The following is an 18,401-nucleotide window of genomic DNA, read 5'->3' as shown; positions in this document are numbered from 1 at the left end:
TAATATTTCTATATTGCTTTTCTTTTACAAACAAATTATAATTTTGACAGGGGAGAGAGACTCCAACAACATCTCTCTCATCTCTCCATTTTCTTCTCTTCTGCTTTCTTCTCTTCTCAATTCCACCTGGACCATAGATTTGACTGCCTTTATTTTTTCTTCTCCTCTCAAATCCTCCCCTCTCATCAAAACTAAACTCTAACCCTTTATGGATTAGTAAACCCATGGACAAAGATTTAAATTCTATAGGTAACACGACGGAGACGTTGACGGATCTGGTGTGAGCATCGTTGGATTCGTCTGGAGTCAACGAGTTATAGGGGTTTGAGGTTCATTTGTATCCTTAACTCTAGTAAAAAAAAAAAGAACGCAACTTCTGAGTAGAGAGAGGAAACGGAGGAGTGGAGGGAGGAGAGAGAGATCTTGGCGTGGGAGAGGGAAGAGAGTTGAGAGAGTAGCTCGGGGTGGCGGGATGACATCGTGGTAGAGCTGTGCGTTGAGGAGGCAGATCGCTTGGTGGAGTCGATCGGCGGTAGAGGCGGGGGATCCAGAGACGAGTACGGCCATAGAAGCGGAGATCCAGTGGAGGAGACGGTCTCCGCGGCGGAGGAGAAGAGAAGCTCGGGGTGGCGGGAGACGACGATGTATCAGAGCTGGGCATTGCAGAAGCATATCGTTTGGTGGAGACGCTCGCCGGTGACGTCGTAAGATCCGGTGGCGAGTGCGGCAGAAGAGAAGAAGGCGTAGGAGAAGGAAGGGGAAAGGAATGGAGAGACGAACAGAGGAAAGAAAAGGTAAATGAATGGGGGAGACTGGCTGGGGAGAAGAAAGGGGAGAGGAATGGGGATACGCAGAGATTTTTTGGTGAGGAAGATGATGGATGTGGGATAAGGGTATTTGAGTCACTAATTTTTATGTACAGTTGGTAATAGTGTCAAATGGCAGATTGTTAATTATGCAATAAGTTTTGTGTATGCAATGCAAATTTTCTAATTGTTTTTGTTTTGTTTTTACAGTTTTGACAAACAAAAATATTTTGTAGTTTTGGCTAAAAGTTGTTTGGCGGGAAAACTTGATATGTGATTTTGGCGGAAAAATCGATTTAGCGAGAAATTTTTTGATTTCGAGAGAAAGCAAGTGACGAAATGAGAAGGAAAATTTAGATCCTCAAATTTTAGGAACCCTTGGTTTTGTGATTATTACTCCAGAACATTCTCTCACTTTTTATGAAACAAAAGAAATTCTCTAACTAATTTATGCTTTCTATGATTTCTGATTGGTTGTTCCAGAAAAAAAATTGTGATTGGTTAGTTGAATAATTTCATGTAGAAGTGATTTTCTTTATCAACGGAATGTAGCAATGATTTTCAGCCGACCAAATCACACAACATAGAAATGATCTTGTACATAGTATTACGTTATGGGATAGGTCTAAATTGAGGTAACAGTGACTACTGTATTCAGCATGACATCTGTGAACTTTCCATGTTCATAAAACATAAAATCACAGTCATAAGGAACAAAGTCAACTTTCCATGTTCATAACACACCAAGTCACAGTCAGAGATTTTGTGTTCATCAAAAATACACTGATAAAGATACATTTCTGAAATTGGACTGGTTTAGGATTCTATAAATATATTTTTACCTGTCACCCAATTGTTCATATTTACCAACTAAAATCACTATTTGTATTAGAAGGCAGCAAACAAGTATGGCGATGACAACTTCTACATTTGTTCTCCCCATCATCTTCCTTGTTATGTTTGCCTTAGGTATACATTTATCTCCCTTTTTTATTAGTAAATAATTAAATATCGCTCAGATACTTCTTTATTACTGATTAATTTTAAATCACAACAATTTTGCTATTTAAGTATGAAAATCGTTTTGTTGGATAAAGTTGAGCAGAATGTGGGATGCACAGCAAGTATGGGACCATGTGAAATAGGTAAAAGCTGTACTTCCAAATGCAAGGTTACCTTCGGACAAATGGCTAATGGCTACTGTGACCGCAGCACTGGTGGACTTGGAGAGTGTGTTTGTGTCTATCCTTGTCCACCTCCTTCTCCTTAAACCCATTTGTGATTTGTATTTATAAATATTTCACTTCTTCCAAACGTATAAGCTGAAATATAGAAGTTTAAAGCTCAAGGTTTTTTGTCGAAATATTTCTGATAGACTTCGGATATTATAAAATAATATCACCATTTTCATTCAAGTATTATAATTTTAGTTATCACCTTTCTAAATCATCTCACATTCATAAACTTCACTTTCACATATTTTTTATGGAAAACATGTTGGACCTCACCCATATGTATTGTTCTTGAATTTGGTACATCTCAATTCTTACTCCTTACCTATTCTCCAATATTCTATCAGTGTCATCTTAAGAGCTTTATTGTTCTACACTGCTGCTCAGAATGGCGCCTCCACTTTTCAGTCTATATATCTTTGGATCATCAACACAAGTCAATATCTTTATCTTTTAATCATTGAGTGATATCATTCCCATTAGAACTTGCCATCATTGTCTAACGAATAAACAAAAAAAATTATGGAAGTGGTTAGCTAGTGTTTATTGATTAGAATATTGTGCTTTGAGTTTCAGAACAGTGTTTTATTAAACCCTTATCAATATATGTCTGGCTTGCAATCTAAATTACCTGCGAACTTTCTTGAGTTTAGCGTCAAACTCAAGAAAACGTAAGACCCTGATGCTTTTCACCAATTGTTTTGGCCGATCGGTGATTTAGGGTCTGACTGGTGTAACCGCAGCGGTTGCGGTTGCGGTTTCGGGAGTTTGCGGGTGCGGATGGTGGCGGTTTTAAGCGTTTTCTAGAGATTTGTACGACTGGTACAGCTGTTAGAAATTGTTGCGTTTGCGGGACTCTTATGACCGGTAAACTACCAAACACAACATATGTTAAATAATAATTTAATAATATTTATATTTTATGTAATTATAAAAATATTAAAAATCATAATAAAATGATAAATATAAAATTTATATTTATAAAATCATATTATTAAATTTTAAAAATTTATAGAAAATATTTTAGTTTTGAATTTTAATAATATAAATTGAAAGATAATATGAATACATTTTACAATTTCTAATATTTCAATTGAAAAAATTTATTGGATATTTTTAGTATTATTTTAATTTATTCTGCTTTTTTAAAAAAAAATTACCCTCCCGCAACCGCAAACGCTAGCTGGAACCAGCTTTTGATTTTAAGAGGTTCGGAGCGGTTTGAAGCGATTTTTAGCGTTTTCTATGATTGTTTTGAAACGCCAACAACCGCTATAAACCGCAAAAGCTGCGTTTGCGGGTGGTAGCGGGAAAACCAGTCAGCCCCTTAGAATACTGCGGTTAGGGTTTTAGTTCTGGTTTCTTCTCCCTTGTAATCAATTAATGGCCGATTCTCATTATCTTTTAGTGGGAATGAGTAATTGAGAGCTGGTCTAGAATTCATGGTCTATTTTCTCAAATATAAATTAGGATTTTCTTGGTTTAGTTTCTGAAATTTGGGTTTAGTTCTCGGTTTCTTCTAGACTTGTAATCAATGGCCGATTCTTTTAGCAGGAAACGAGAAATTGAGATCCGGTCTAAGGTTCTCAGTGTGGTTTCTTGGTTCTGAGAATATCCTCTGGTTTTTTCTAGGCTTGTAATCAATGGCCGAATCTTTTAGCAGGAAACGAGAAATTGAGATCCGGTAAGGGTTCTCGTTTCGGTTTCTTGGTTCCACGCATATTCTCTGGGTTTCTTGGACCGATTTATCTTGGTTTAGTTTTTTGGTTTCCGAAAATATTGACCGGCACATAATATGGAACTAAACATTTTGAGAAAAAAACATATGTAAATCATAATGCACAAACTTTCCGCATAATTCGCAATCAACCTTTAGTATAGAATATGATTTATAAGAAAAATGTTACTAGATGATGATGTAACGTATGAGTAGCACCTAAAACACATATGTATGTACTGCTAAGTTAATTGGTGAACTTTTTTATGAGAAGTTACTATAATCCAAACCAGATCTCTTCTTACATAATAAACCTACTTCCTATCTCAGATCACCTAGTATCATTTGGTTCAACGGTTTGAAAAAGAGTTCATGTTTCTTGTTCAACCATCTTAGTTTTCTCCCAAGATGAACTCTTATCTCTCTGAAAACTCTCTCCTTGTCTCGGGATACTAATCTAGACCTCCCTCTACTTCTATTACTGAAAAGTACCAAAGAAAGAGCAGAAGGTAATGACAAGTATCCCAAGAAAAAAAAGGAAACTTAACACTTAAGTACTTCTTGGAACTGGTATTTATTTATTACTCCTAATTAATCATATCAAATTTAGCATTCCAGCTTCATTCATGATTTTTATCCACATAATTTAAGTCAAGATCTGACATCGTTTTAAAAACATGTGCAGAAAGCACAAAATCATTGGAACAAGTGAGTGTGAATCAAATTGTTCGCAGAAACAAATATGATGATATAAACGAATGGAAAAAGAAAGAAAGAAACTAACTTGTTTCAAAATGTTTTACTAATTTTCCACGACTCGGGAATCTACCGCACCCTTCCCAGTTATGTCGCCACCTGCGCCCACGTCGGCTGTTCACTCCCCTCCGCAGCTGGTTCAGGCTTCTGATGTCTTGGCCACCAGGATCTTGCGGCATCTTACTCACAATCTCATGCATCTTTTCACTATGTTGGTGGGTTTTTAAGCAACGAGGACCAAGTGTTGAACTGTTATGTCGCCCTCTTGAACAGAAACTGAGGATTCAACGTGGGTATTCATGTGCTTGATCAAGTTCAGTTTTTTGATGTGTTTGTTTCCCAAAATAGGGAAAATTATCAAAAAGAACAAAAAACTAGTTTGTTGTCTCTTTGGTATAAAATCATTTTTGACCATTTTTCCTCGCTTTTACCCTTTGTATTTCTGAAAACTAATGAAATAAATAATTTTGTGAATCAAAAAATTATTAAAAATATAAACAATTAATAAATCATCCATATACACAAGCTGGTACTTTTTTGGTTCAAAAACTTGATAAATAAAAATTTTAAAATATGTTCTACTAAAAGTAGAATGTGTCTTATACGAAAATGGTATAAGAGAAAACAATTTCTAAAATAAACATGTTCACCTACTTTTTTTAGAATGCTCATTCTACTATTTACTAAATTTCTAAATAAGATGAATGTGCATTCTACTACCCGTAAAGGTATCCACTTTCCTTCTGAATTCATCTTCTACTTTTATGAAATATTCTAAATATCAGAGAATGTGTTTTCTACAATGTACTCTTACGTCTACACAAAGTATAAAATATATTCAGGATTTTTATCATTCTTCAAAACTTTTAGAAGGTGTCTTCTACGGATAAGAATACCTAATTTTTTGCAAAAGTTAATGAAATTTCAGTTAAAAAAATATTCTAAAAATCTCCTAAAAATATTCTAACTTCCTAAAATGTGTTATGGTCGATTTTACTTGTAAATTTTTTTTTAAAAAAAAACTGGTTCTCCCTTGTCTTCTTCATCAATCTATGGTTTCTCCAAAGTTTTTCTTTTGATTTTTTCACAAAATCTTGTTCTCTATAATGCATATCTATACAACATATGGTGTTTAGAAATTAGGTGCCTCTACTAGATGGGTTACGGAGAAAAGCACAATCTCCTTCTTGTTTGCCTCGACAGAGAGAAAGAGAGGTACAGAAAGTTGAATTAGGATTACGGGAAATATTCCCAAATGTTTATCCCCTTTTTGTTTTTTCATTGCCTTTCAAATGTTTTTTTTCTTTTTCCATTAACTTGTTTTAAAAAAATTAAAATTAACTTCTAAATTGTGTTTAATTAGATTAACTATAAAATTGGTTTTGGGATTATGAGAAATACTAGTGTTACTCCCGTGCCTATGCACGGCTCAAATGATTATGATTTAAATTATTTTATGATAAAACTGTAATTTTAAAGTTATCAATCAAAATAAAAATTAATTATATATTCTATAAATATGGATAGCAATTGCCCATAAAGTGAAGCATTTTAAACAAAAAGGTAAAATAATATTTTTTGGTAAAATAATGTTTCTTATATTTTTTTGTAACTGAAATATTTCTTATATTGTTTTAGGATCGATAGATGTTTGCAAGTAATTTAAATTTGGAGATTGAGATATATACCAACACATAAAAATATAGTTAAAGTACTATATTCATTATGTTTTTCTTTGTATTTGAATTTGTCTTGTAAATAAATATTCTATAAGATATAAATTTCTATTTATAATAAAAAACAAAATTATGATAGATTTTTTTTTGACTTAAAAATTATGATAGATTATGACAATATTCTTTTTGAAAACGTACTTAAAAGTTTTTGATATTTTGAGACATGATATAAAGAGAGAGTTTTCAATAGAAAATAATTATGAAAAGAATATAATTTTTTTGAACTGATTTTAAAAATAATATTATTTTTAAATGCTTCAGTAATCACATTTGTGATTTTTTTTCATCATTAGTTCAAACTCGATTGACTACCTTTTTCTTCTTGTTTCATTCTGATTTTGTTTCTTATCAGCCACAAACAGAAACTTGAGCTTTGAAGGGAAAAATATGTGCAACAAATGCAAATACTAATTGTAAAGTATATCTTAAATAAACTGGGATTATATTTGAAAACTGATTTCCCGTCGTTGTTTGAAAGTATTTCTGCAAACTCACAGGTGGATTTCTGATTTCTTATTTACAGCAAATATAGATACTATTTTAAAAGTTATTGCATTTTTTCATCTGTAGCAAATAGATAACAGAATTTTCCTAAAAATATGCTACAAAATAGATATGAAAATTACTTTATAAATAAAAGAAGTAGAGAAATACATTGTTATACCTTCATTGCTGATAAATTGATGGAGTTTAAGGAATCTGGGAATATAAACAAAAGTTAGAGAAGTTCTTTACTACAGTGAACATAAAAGAGTTTCATAGTCACGATTTTGAAAATCTGAAGATATTGAGAAAAAAGGCAGGTTATAAAGAAAAGTAAAAAACAGTTAGATTTGAACGTGGAATACTTTTTTGAGAAAAAATATGAATTGAATTAATCGGAGTTGCAGAAAAAATAGGAGACAGAAAGTGATTATCGTTTGATTTTAATATTTTTATTTTTATTTTTTTTAACTTTTCCACTTGTCAGGTTTATATTGATAAGGCGATTTGCGATTTAGTATATAGAAGATTATACTACTGAGACAACTTTATATTGGTTTTATACAAGGGGACGACAACTTTGTTTTTTTCGTTTTTTTTTGGTAATTTTCCCAAATATAATCAGTAGACCAAGTGGTCACTTGCCACGGTTTGACTCTCGTTTTCTGCTCTCATAACCAAACCATCAACTTTTCAACCGGTTCTTAAGAATTTCGGTTCCATTGCATTAGCTAAAAACAAAATTTTAAATCACTCTTATGTCCTCTGGTCTGGTCAACCTGACCATATGTTTGGTTATATCGGTTTCTTGTTGTTTGTCATGGACATGGATATAGAAGTTAAGAAACTATAGCTATTTTTACTGTACTTTCAATTTCTAAATATACATTCTTCTCTTACGTTAAAGATACAGTACGTTGTGACAGAACTATAAACAGTAAAGATGGTATGGTATAACAGTTTTTTAGCTGACCCTTTACCCATACATAAAACATTCACAATTACAAAATTTATTCGGGAGATTGATGCTAAATGAATGACCCTCAAATTGAATGAGAAAGAAGGATGAGTGAGAAAGAAGCAATCATCTTACCATCCATCTCAACCATATATCAGTACCTTATGTCTGATCGAGTTATATATCGACATTTCCTTCAATTAAATTCATTAGTAGTGCGGTTAGGACAAGATCTAAAATCATCGATTCTTATGTCGTCTGACCTTTAATGTCTTATCTAAAAGAATGCAAGAAACAACGCATGACGCCAAATTATCAGAACAGTGCGAGTAAGAAGAGCTATATTGACCTGGTGGCAACCAAACTCGTTTCAAGTAGTTCTTCAGTAAAGCTCATATCCACCACCGATCACTTCGTGTTGGACTTGACGCTTCCAACAAATCTGAATTGCTAATGCTTGAAAACGGAAAGGATACCATTTCACGTCCAGTGACTTTAAAAGGGGAATGATCCAATGGAGAGTTGGGAGGACTATGATAATATTTGTAGTCTCTGGTTAAACAATCTGGCGAGCTCGTCCCGTGATGAAATGTTCGGAGATTTTGGTTAGCTGCAACTACATCTTCTTCATCAATCATATGCCTCTCGAATTCATGCTCAAAATGGCTGGTTTGGTTTGTTGCTGGCAGGAGGAAACTGCCTGAAGTGTAATGAGAGGACAGAGGCAAAGGGTACAGCTCCCTTGTAACAACATCATGGGATGAAGAATGGTCAGACCTCCATGGATCATCAGCCAAAGATGATGATGATGCATTTGGACACGTGATGAGTTCTGTGTGATGATTACTTGGTTGCAAATAATCAGTCTTTCTGGTGCTTGCGTTCTCAGTGTTCCACTCTAGAAGTAATGCAGAAGAAGGCTCCCTGTGATCATAGGGTAAGGCCTCTGAGCTGTATCCAATTTGATCTCCATGATAACCCAGTGAAAGAGGCTTGTAGTTTCCGAATTGGAGGCTAGAGTCCAGAGTCTCTTCAACAGGAAAAGACAGGGACGCCTTCTGTGTCAACCATGGAGGTCTATAAACCGACGATATCTTAGGATATGAGATGGAAAAGCTAAAGTCTTGGGGATCTCTCCGGATGAAACTGCTGTGAACATGCTGATTCGTTGCAAACTGCAGACTCTTTGCGCTGCTATTTTCCAGCCATCCACACCAAGGTATCGATCTGTTCTTCTCCATTTGGTCAGCTTCTGCATAGCTTTCATGGGACCTCTTGAGAAACTTTGAACCAGGAGAATCAAGAACTCTGTCTGTCCTCTCCTTGGAAAACCTAGAAGGCTGAGAGAGGCAACCAAAAAGTGCATCAAGATAAGCGAAATTAAACATTGCAGTCCAGGATTCTATTTAAGCTTACATGTCTCTCATCGGTTCCAGAGAAGAGCCGAGATAAGAGAAGAGAAACTAAATCGCCCCTGAGAGAATGACTTCCTTCTGAGTACACGATAGATACAAGCATTAAGATAGAAGCTGAACAAAAAGCTCTATAGTGTACCCGTTTGAGGTGACGTTATGGATTTCAGGAAACCAAGTATCTTTGACCCACTGGTTCAATCTCTTCCTCTTCACAGAGAAAAAGTCTTCTTCCTTGTCATCACTGCTTCCTGAAAGTCCATCCAGACTACAGAATCATCATGTTGATTTGATCAAATCTAAACAATAAGGATAATATCCAGAACTCTACCTCCACATGTCAGGTTGTTGTTATCATCCGCTAGAACTCTGTCCTTATCTCTATTGAATCCGGAAGAACATTTCTTCTTCCCAGGATCTTTCTCATAAGAAAAAGAGAAATAAATTAGATCATTCTCAAGTCAAGTATAAGCATGAAACGGAAACAAAAACTGATGCTCACAGTCACAGGCAAGAGAGTATATCAACATAAATAAAAATAGCAAACCTTTATCATTGTTTCGAGTAAAGTTGAGAGATGAGGAGGCATTATAAATGGGAGTGGAGAAGCTAGTATCTTTAGCTTGGCGGTCCGTTACTGCATCTACTGATCAGAATCAATCAATCAATCAATCAATCCAGGGGAAAGCCTAAACAGGACTCTATAGTCATCACAAAGAAGAGATGATAAAAGCCCAAAACCATTTTGCGTTTGACCTCCTGCTTCTTCGCTTCTCGATTCAGAGGTTTTAGGGTTTTGTTTCACTTTGATTGAACAATTAGAGGCAGCAGGAGAAGCTTCGGAGGAGGAGCGACCAAAACTAGACTTTAACTTGTTGAAGAAGGCAAACTCCGAGGTCTTGGCATCAACCGCTTTTGCAGAAGAAGAAGGAGGAATCAGATTCAAAAAATCTGAGAATATTAGAGAGGCTGAGAGTGAGACGAGCACACACACACTCACATGGTCCGCTTTGATGATCAACATCGACGAATGTCACACTTCTCTTGCGTTTCGTATCTAATTCAAAAACAGCAACGGAGAGAGAGAGAGATCATCAATACAAAGATAGTAAAAAACGAAATTGAGGGATTGATGATAGATACCTCGAGAGGTGGAAGGATCAGGATTCGTGAAGATCCCATCGGTCTTCTTCTTCTTTAGTGTTTCCGCTGCTTTCGCTCGCTGGATCCCTCTTCTCATCACGGATTGATTAATCGAGAGACTGTAACAAGCTATCATCAATTGATGCAGGACGGAGGAGAGAGAGAGAGAGAGAGAGAGAGAGAGAGAGAGATATTTCACGCTCCCAATAGACGGAGGAGAGATGCCATGACGTTTTATAACGGTCTTCCTCAGCGCGCGAGGTAAAAAGCTCTCTCTTCTTTTAGCTCATATCATCGCTGGGTGCTATGGCTTCTAGTCACGAAAATTCCAAGCTGTGGGGCTAATGTGTAAATCTGCGATAAGTTTTTGGTTAATGTGAAAATTATATGAATTTAACGTCCTAAATAGTATAAATCACTAATTTGTGGGAATCCTGATGTTGTGGGGGCTAATTTAACGATATTCTTGTTGTCTAAATTAAAGCCCACAACAATCTCTCTCGCACATAATTAAAGTTATGTATGCGATGATTTTTACTTGAAAACACTAAGAACAAAGAAAACAAAAAAAAAAAAGAACACCAGTCCTTGATGAGACATTACGATCTTAAGACAGTAAACGATTTATTCAAACACCTAGAAATTAGGTGCTAGTGTCTGCGAAATCCAAGTCATCAAAAAGTACACAAGAGCGACCAAAACATGTGTGCTTTTTCCTCTCCTCCACCTCTCTGTCACACATATTTTCACCTCAATATAATATGTGATCCTTAATCGTTTGGCTCACGAATCTGGACCGATGCTTTCGACAGGCTTGCTTCCAGTTCATCAAGTTCATCCATGTCCAAATCATCATCATCTTCGTCGTCTTCATCCACTTCTTTTGAACTCTGTTCAGCATCACCACTGCTCCTGCTTGTCCCAGGGGCCTCTGTTTCTTTGTCCTTTGCCTGACAAGCAAAAAAAAAAAAAAACTCAAGATTCCATTAAATATGACTTGGGTTGTTTTAAGAGGAAGAGAGAGAGTTCTTCACCTTCTGTTCAGTCTCTTCCTCTTCCTTTTCCCTCTGGTACTCTTCAAAAGCCTCAGCATCATCCACAAACAAGCTTGCATTCGACAGAAACAGCTCCCGACCACTGAGATCCAACAAACACAATGAATCAATCAGCTTCTTACGAGGAAACAAAATGAAGAACGGTTGGATTTATTATTATTACCTCATACGGTCGTTCTTGGCTCTCTCGGCTTGAGAAGCAGCCAAACCTGCGTCTCTCTCAGCTATTTTCTTCCTCTTCCATTCCATAAATAGCGCCGGTGTCATTTGTGTTGCCGTTTTCAGTTTCGCACGCTGTAACAATACAAATCAAAACTTAAGAGACCTAGACAGCTATGAGCAGAGATTGGGAGAAGCTGGAAGTAAGAGTATTAAAACCTCGTTCTCGATTTCTTCTTCAACTGGCATCTTTTGTGACTCTTCTTCCAAGAGAGCCTTCATCTGAGACTTGAGGATATATCCAGGAGGAAGAGCGTGTCTGTAATGACACTCTTTCCCACCATTGGGGCAAGCCCAGAACCACCCATACTGTTTCTTTTCCACCGCGTCCAGAAAATACTTGCAAACCTATATTTTTATGTACATCGGTAAACAAATATTAAACATCTTAAGGGAAGCTCAAATCTCTCATGAAATAAGCTCATCGAACTCTGCGAGACATTTCTGAACATGTTGAATGAGCACACAAGGTCATGTCAGATATCGAATTAGCCAAGTACATTGTTAATAGACAATACAATGAGGAACAAATGCATAGACGCATGAGTTCTTGACTGTTATGATCCAAGCAGAAAGCAAAATAAACAAGTAAACAGGACCGGAACTTTGTGCATCACTTCACTTAATCAATGAGTAGCCATCTCATCTAAAATCTATATATTCATACACAAACCAATTCTGAATTTTGCATACTGCATTAACAAGAGAAAATCTACGGACCCAAACACCATGTCCTAAGTAACAAGTTTGAGATACATAAGAGGCTTACAATATCAGTTGGTTTGTTCTGGTTATATTCATTTTTCTTTGATTCCACAACCTTCTCAAGGGTCTCCTGATCCCACTCCTCCATATCTCCATCTTCAAACAATATACAAAAGCAACATAAGATCATTGTTTAAGGAGGGAAAAGAAGGGATGTCAATATAAGGCACTTTGTTGCTACACTTGTGTGTTTTTTTACCTTCATCACGCTTATCGCTGTAAATGTCAATCTTCTCACCCTTCCTCTGAATGTTGAGATCATGAGAGAACTTACACTTAAATCCCTTTTGACACTGCCCTGCCTTGAAAAACTCACACAGGATGGACTTTGGATCCACACCTGCCACCAAAACCACATTCTATAAATACATTGAAACAGCACAGGGAAGTGAAGACTGGACTTTACATGAGAGAGCATGTTTGTTTGTTAATCGAAAAACAAAGAAAAAAACATTACCAACAGGAACTTTCGGCTGACTAATAGCAACCTTAAACAACTCATTCAATTCTTGTTCTCTCGCTTTCTCTTCCTCTTTCTTTTTCTGTCCTCACACCAAATCAAAACAAGCAAAAAAAAAAAACATATTCTTTCGGTAAGAATCTAATCGAAGAAAGAATTAATTACAAACTATCACTATATAAATAAATAAAATATCTACTCTATCACGAAAACTAACTCCTAATCATTCAAGAAACTCAAAACCCCATTTCAGCAGAATATAAAACAGGAAGGATATGTAACCTTGGCTGCAACTTTAGAGGCATCGGGTTTAGGCTGAACAGATTGCTTGAGACTCTGAACATACTTCTGAACATTCTTGCTCTTGTTTTTGTTTTTCAGACCGAAAGTTTTGTCTTCAACTTGCTTCTGCTTTTTCGCCAAATCGGCCTTCGGTTGTTGCTTTGGTGGCATCTTCTTCAACACACAAAGACAGACTAACCTTAATGTATCTAATGGAATGACCTCTCGAGAGAGAACGTTCTAAAGCTAATGTATCAAAATTAGGGTTTTTTAAGGTTCCGAGTAAAAGAACAAAAATCAAAGACTGAGACTAAAGACCGCAGAATCTGAATCGAACCAAAACGGCGGAGATTCAGAAATTTCCCAGATAAGCAGCCCTAATCACTAATTACCGATCGAGATAGGAGGAGACAAGAGAGAGATCAGACAAAAGAGACACAACACTCGCCTGATGTGTCTACTCCACACACACTGACGATATGTGGGCCTTTTAAAGGCCTGTCTATATTCTACTACGCCTACCTATGTAAAGGCTCGCTTATTAAGGCCCATTAAGCTTATAACCTCTAACGGTCTTCAAGGTCGTTCATCGTGTATATCTAATACAATAAAGTTGGGAAATCTGCATCCTTAAGCTATCCACGACATATTTGTGAAGGAGGGCAAATGGTGACACCTGTCGCAACCACACTGGTCGAAACGCTGAGTCATCCGTGTATTTCACGCATTCCTTTTTGTTGGGCGCGTCGCTTTCTCGCCACGCCTGGCCATTCTGAATTCGACCTCACTCCTGCCATTTATTTGTTTTGGGCTTTCTCCTCTTGATTTCAAAATGAATCCACTTTAAAATCCAAACGATATAGCAACTGTAAACAGTCTACGTGGCATTAGGTTTTTGATATGTTTGAACTTGTATTCTCTCCTATCAACACTCGAATAACAGAATAATACGATCTCCGATTGTATCAAAGGAACAAATACAACGAATCACTCACAAGTACTGAGTTTGATCTACGCTCTCATGGCGAACGTAGACGAAGGTCTCATATGACTCTTCTCAACAAATCTCAGCATAAAACCATAAAAGAAATGCACAAAGTCTATTTATTCGAAAGCATAAAATATCTTCTCACAAAGCCTCTGTGTCACTTCGCGGCTTTGCTCACCTCCTCTTGTTCCAAACCTTCTGCTTCCACCAGCATCTTTCCTTGCTCTGTTTCTAACTCAAACTTCCCGCGCTTCTTCCTCCTCCTAAAGAACACCCTTTGGAGCGTATCATTACCCCCCCCCCAACGAGACGAAGCTTGTCCTCAAGCGGAAAAGACGGAAACTAGCGTGCAAACTCCCAGCCCAGAATCCACGAAGCTTCATGCGCCGGTAAACTCTCCCACTGAACCAAGATCTCCAAATATCCATCCGCCGTGTAACGTGTAGCCAAGATCATCGCAGGAACCAAGATGAACTCTCCCTGATCAGAGAACGTAGTAGGTAACGGAGTCACCTGATCAGTCGACCCCACCACTGGTTTAAGTTGAGACACATGGAACACGTCATGAATACGAGAACCCTCTGGAAGACGTAGGCGGTACGCAACCTTCCCAATCCGCTCTACTACTTCAAAGGGTCCGTAAAACTTAGCTGCAAGCTTCTGGCAAGAGCGACGTATCACTGAGTGTTGGCGATAAGGACGCAGCTTCAAAAACACCTTATCACCTACTGCAAAAGACAGCTCGCGACGATGTTTATCAGCTGAACGCTTCATAGCCTCCTGCGCCTTCAATAAGAACACCTTCAGCTGATCCAACTTACGATCACGAGCAATCAACATAGACTCCAAATCAAAGTTAGTAGTGGACCCACTCTCATAGCGAACCAACGTAGGAGGCTCGCGTCCATACACCACCTTGAAAGGAGTAGACTGAATCGACGTATGGAAACAAGTATTGTACCAGTACTCCGCCCAACTCAGATACTTGTACCACGTCTTAGGATGAGTAGAAGCAAAGCACCTGAGATAAGATTCCAAGCAGCGATTGATGACCTCTGTTTGGCCATCAGTTTGAGGATGGAAGGCAGTGCTAAACTTCAAATGAGTGCCCGAGAGACGAAAACACTCCTTCCAAAATGTGCTCAAGAAAACCTTATCTCGATCTGACACGATAGAAGCCGGAAACCCATGGAGTTTAACGACCTCTGAGATGAACTTTGCAGCAACATCAACCGCTGAGTAAGGGTGACGCAGGCCAAAGAAATGGCTGTATTTGCTAAGACGGTCCACGACCACAAAGATCACGTTGTAACCTCCAGAAGCAGGCAAGCCATCAATAAAGTCCATGCTAATGTCTTGCCACACTTGAGTAGGTATGGGAAGGGGTTGTAGAAGGCCTGAAGGAGATAAAGTCGACGTCTTGTGTGTTTGACAAATCACACAGCGCGACACATACTCTTGGACCATCACACGAATCCCTTTCCAATGAAACGATTGCTGAATGCGTTTGAGAGTCTTCAGCACGCCCGAATGACCCCCAGTCAAACCATCGTGATACTCATGGAGAATCAGCGGAATGAACTGCGATGTATGAGGAATCATCAATCGTTTCTTATACCAAAGCTTGCCATCAATGACAGAGTAACCTTTCTTCACAGGTTCTCCGGCTAGTACTTGTTGCTTAAGAGCCTGTATGCTACCAGAAGACTCAATCTCTTCATAGATATCTTGTAACTGAAGCACACGAGGAACAATTAAGGCAAACAAGGACGAGCTAGTCTCCTCAACAGAACCCTGCATCTGTCGAGAAAGACCATCAGCAGCTTTATTCTCAATGCATGGCTTGTTTACGATGTCAAATTGAAAACCCAACAGCCGTACAAGCCAACGTTGATACTCCAAGGACACTTCTCGTTGCTCGAGCAAGAACTTCAAACTCTTTTGATCGGTGTGAACTGTGAAGCGGCGCCCAACGAGGTAGTGTTTCCACTTGAGAATAGCTAAAACAATAGCCATGAGCTCACGCTCATAAACCGGTTTCAGTTGTTCCCTTGGAGTCAGACTTCGACTAAAGTAGGCAATCGGCCGATTCTTCTGCATGAGCACAGCGCCCAAACCCACACCAGACGCATCAGTTTCGACCACAAATGTCTCTGTGAAGTCAGGCAAAGCCAACACCGGAGCAGTGACCATAGCTTGTTTCAGAAGATCAAACGCTGTCTGCGCTACCTGAGACCAACCAAAAGCATCTTTGCGCATAAGATCAGTGAGAGGCCTCGCCAAAACACCATAACTGAGGACAAAACGCCTGTAGTATCCAGTCAAGCCCAAGAAACCCCGCAAATCCTTGACATGACGCGGTATTGGCCATTTCATCATAGCTTCAGTTTTGGAACTATCAGTTGCAACACCCTTAGCTGAGATGATATGACCAAGATACTCCACTTGAGGTTGAGAGAAAACGCACTTCTTACGATTAGCAAACAACACCTGCTCTGCCAACACTGCCAGCACTAACCGAAGATGCTCCACATGCTCTTCCTCAGTAGCACTATACACCAAGATGTCGTCGAAGAAAACCAAGACAAACTTCCGCAAGAAGGGGCGAAATATCTCGTTCATCAGCCCTTGAAAAGTCGCAGGAGCATTGGTGAGACCGAAAGGCATCACCAAAAACTCATAGTGACCCTCATGTGTGCGGAAGGCTGTCTTCTCCACATCACACTCCCTCATACGAATCTGGTGGTAACCTGAGCGTAAATCAAGTTTAGAAAAAACCGCAGCACCATGCAACTCATCCAACAACTGATCAATCATAGGAATTGGGTACTTATCTGGAATGGTAACACGGTTTAGAGCTCGGTAATCAACACAGAAGCGGTGAGTAGAGTCCTTCTTTCGTACCAAGAGAACTGGACTTGAGAATGGACTACAGCTTGGTCTAATGATCCCACTCTTCAACATGTCAGCAACCATTGTAGCCATAGCTTCCTTACTGGCGTGAGGATAACGATATGGTCGCACTGAGATCGAAGTTACTCCCGGTGTCAAGTGTATAGCATGTTCACGCCCTCGCACCGGTGGTAACTCCGTTGGAACCGCAAACACGCCGTCAAACTCCGTTAGTAACGTACTCACCTTCTCAGGCAACACCTCATCTACTACAGCAGCTTCACCCAACTCCAACACCTCTGCAAAATCCGGAACAAACATCGATCTGAGAGCGACTGAACCGAAATGTAGAGAAGGATCCCCTCGTAAGTGAACTGTCTCAGAACCCAACTTAAAAGCCATCTCCTGAGTCTCCCAATTGACCAAGCAAGGGCCCAATGTACGCAGCCAGGACACACCCAATATCACATCAGCACCACCAAGTTCCAATGCCACAAAATCCCCCGTGAATTGAGCGCCCTGCAACTTAAAAGTAACCCCTTTACAAACGCCCACAGACTCCACCGTCACACCCGTACCCAACAACACCTGAAACCTTTTGTCAGTAAACAGTGGGAGTTTGGCCTGAGTCACGACATGAGGAGCCACAAAGTTGTGGGTAGCTCCACTGTCGATCATCACGACAAACTCATGCGCACCAAACACACCTCGAACCTTCGTTGTAGTTGGCGTTTCAATGCCCAAAAAAGCATTCAACGACAACTCAGCTTGACTGTGATCAACTCCCGCAGACTGAAACTCCCCCTCATCAAGGACTTCCACCTCAAAACCATTGATCACCGTCATCAACCGTAGCTCCTTCTTGGGACACAAGTGAGGTTTAACATAGGGACCTTTACACTTGAAACAAATGCCGTCACGACGCATCTGATCCAATTCAGCATCCGTATGCACCAGGCGAGGACGAAAGGTACTGTTAGATGACGACCCCGCCTTATCATTAGCACTCACTGTCTTCCCCGAGTTGGCAGCCCACGTTCTACCTGTAGGTTGAGAACCACGAGAATAAGGTGTTACAGCACTCACTGATTTGCAAAAAGCACTACCCTCCATTCCAATCACCGCGGTAATGTGCTCAGTCAAACCCTTAGGTTCCTTCATCTTGATCACTTCCTGCATCTCAGGTTTCAAACCATTATAGAACACATCCTCCAAATTACGCTCACTCACTCCTGTCACAATAGAGCGCAACTCTTCAAACTCGTTCACAAAATCCATCACTGATCCCGATTGTTTAAGAGCAAACAAACGTTTCCCTGGTTCATCCTCCAACTTCTGACGAAAACGAGCCACCAAACGCCTCTTGAACTGCATCCAATCTGAGAATGGATCATGTTCCATTTCAGCATTAAACCAATTCAACACTGGCCCCTCCAAACTCATCGAAATGAACTGCAACCTCTCTCGCCCATGAAAATTTCCCAAGCGAAAGTATCG

The 18,401-nt window shown here is 38.8% G+C and overlaps 2 protein-coding genes across 2 annotated transcripts; both read right to left on the bottom strand.

Annotated features, from left to right (window-relative positions):
* Positions 1-7,918: 7,918 nt before the first annotated feature.
* LOC130500178 (uncharacterized) lies at positions 7,919-10,497 on the bottom strand. The gene is made up of 8 exons (XM_056994931.1): positions 10,244-10,497; positions 10,101-10,157; positions 9,774-10,012; positions 9,648-9,738; positions 9,432-9,518; positions 9,243-9,351; positions 9,105-9,162; positions 7,919-9,028 (listed from the first exon to the last, which is right to left on the bottom strand). The coding sequence occupies exons 1-8, from the start codon at positions 10,377-10,379 to the stop codon at positions 8,081-8,083; spliced, it is 1,725 nt and encodes a 574-aa protein (XP_056850911.1). The 5' UTR covers positions 10,380-10,497; the 3' UTR covers positions 7,919-8,080.
* Positions 10,498-10,810: 313 nt separating this feature from the next.
* On the bottom strand, positions 10,811-13,494 carry LOC130499472 (zinc finger CCCH domain-containing protein 21-like). Its single transcript, XM_056993575.1, has 8 exons — positions 13,025-13,494; positions 12,740-12,824; positions 12,482-12,622; positions 12,287-12,378; positions 11,677-11,865; positions 11,462-11,592; positions 11,278-11,380; positions 10,811-11,193 (listed from the first exon to the last, which is right to left on the bottom strand). The coding sequence occupies exons 1-8, from the start codon at positions 13,193-13,195 to the stop codon at positions 11,014-11,016; spliced, it is 1,092 nt and encodes a 363-aa protein (XP_056849555.1). The 5' UTR covers positions 13,196-13,494; the 3' UTR covers positions 10,811-11,013.
* Between the last annotated feature and the right edge of the window lie 4,907 nt (positions 13,495-18,401).

This window comes from Raphanus sativus, chromosome 9 (genome assembly GCF_000801105.2).
Source record: "Raphanus sativus cultivar WK10039 chromosome 9, ASM80110v3, whole genome shotgun sequence".
Lineage (NCBI taxonomy): Eukaryota > Viridiplantae > Streptophyta > Magnoliopsida > Brassicales > Brassicaceae > Raphanus > Raphanus sativus.
This window is presented reverse-complemented; position numbering and strand designations above follow the sequence as displayed.

What these genes read in the sequence shown, in the direction of transcription:
- LOC130500178 (XM_056994931.1), bottom strand. Translation starts at nt 10,379, where the DNA reads ATGATAGCTTGTTACAGTCTCTCGATTAATCAATCCGTGATGAGAAGA. An exon ending in CAACAACCTGACATGTGGAG is followed by an intron (nt 9,352 to 9,431) that starts GTAGAGTTCTGG and finishes ATGGACTTTCAG; the next exon opens with GAAGCAGTGATGACAAGGAA. An exon ending in CTGGAACCGATGAGAGACAT is followed by an intron (nt 9,029 to 9,104) that starts GTAAGCTTAAAT and finishes TGCCTCTCTCAG; the next exon opens with CCTTCTAGGTTTTCCAAGGA.
- LOC130499472 (XM_056993575.1), bottom strand. Translation starts at nt 13,195, where the DNA reads ATGCCACCAAAGCAACAACCGAAGGCCGATTTGGCGAAAAAGCAGAAG. An exon ending in AAGAAGAAATCGAGAACGAG is followed by an intron (nt 11,593 to 11,676) that starts GTTTTAATACTC and finishes GTATTGTTACAG; the next exon opens with CGTGCGAAACTGAAAACGGC. An exon ending in AGGAAGAGACTGAACAGAAG is followed by an intron (nt 11,194 to 11,277) that starts GTGAAGAACTCT and finishes TTTGCTTGTCAG; the next exon opens with GCAAAGGACAAAGAAACAGA.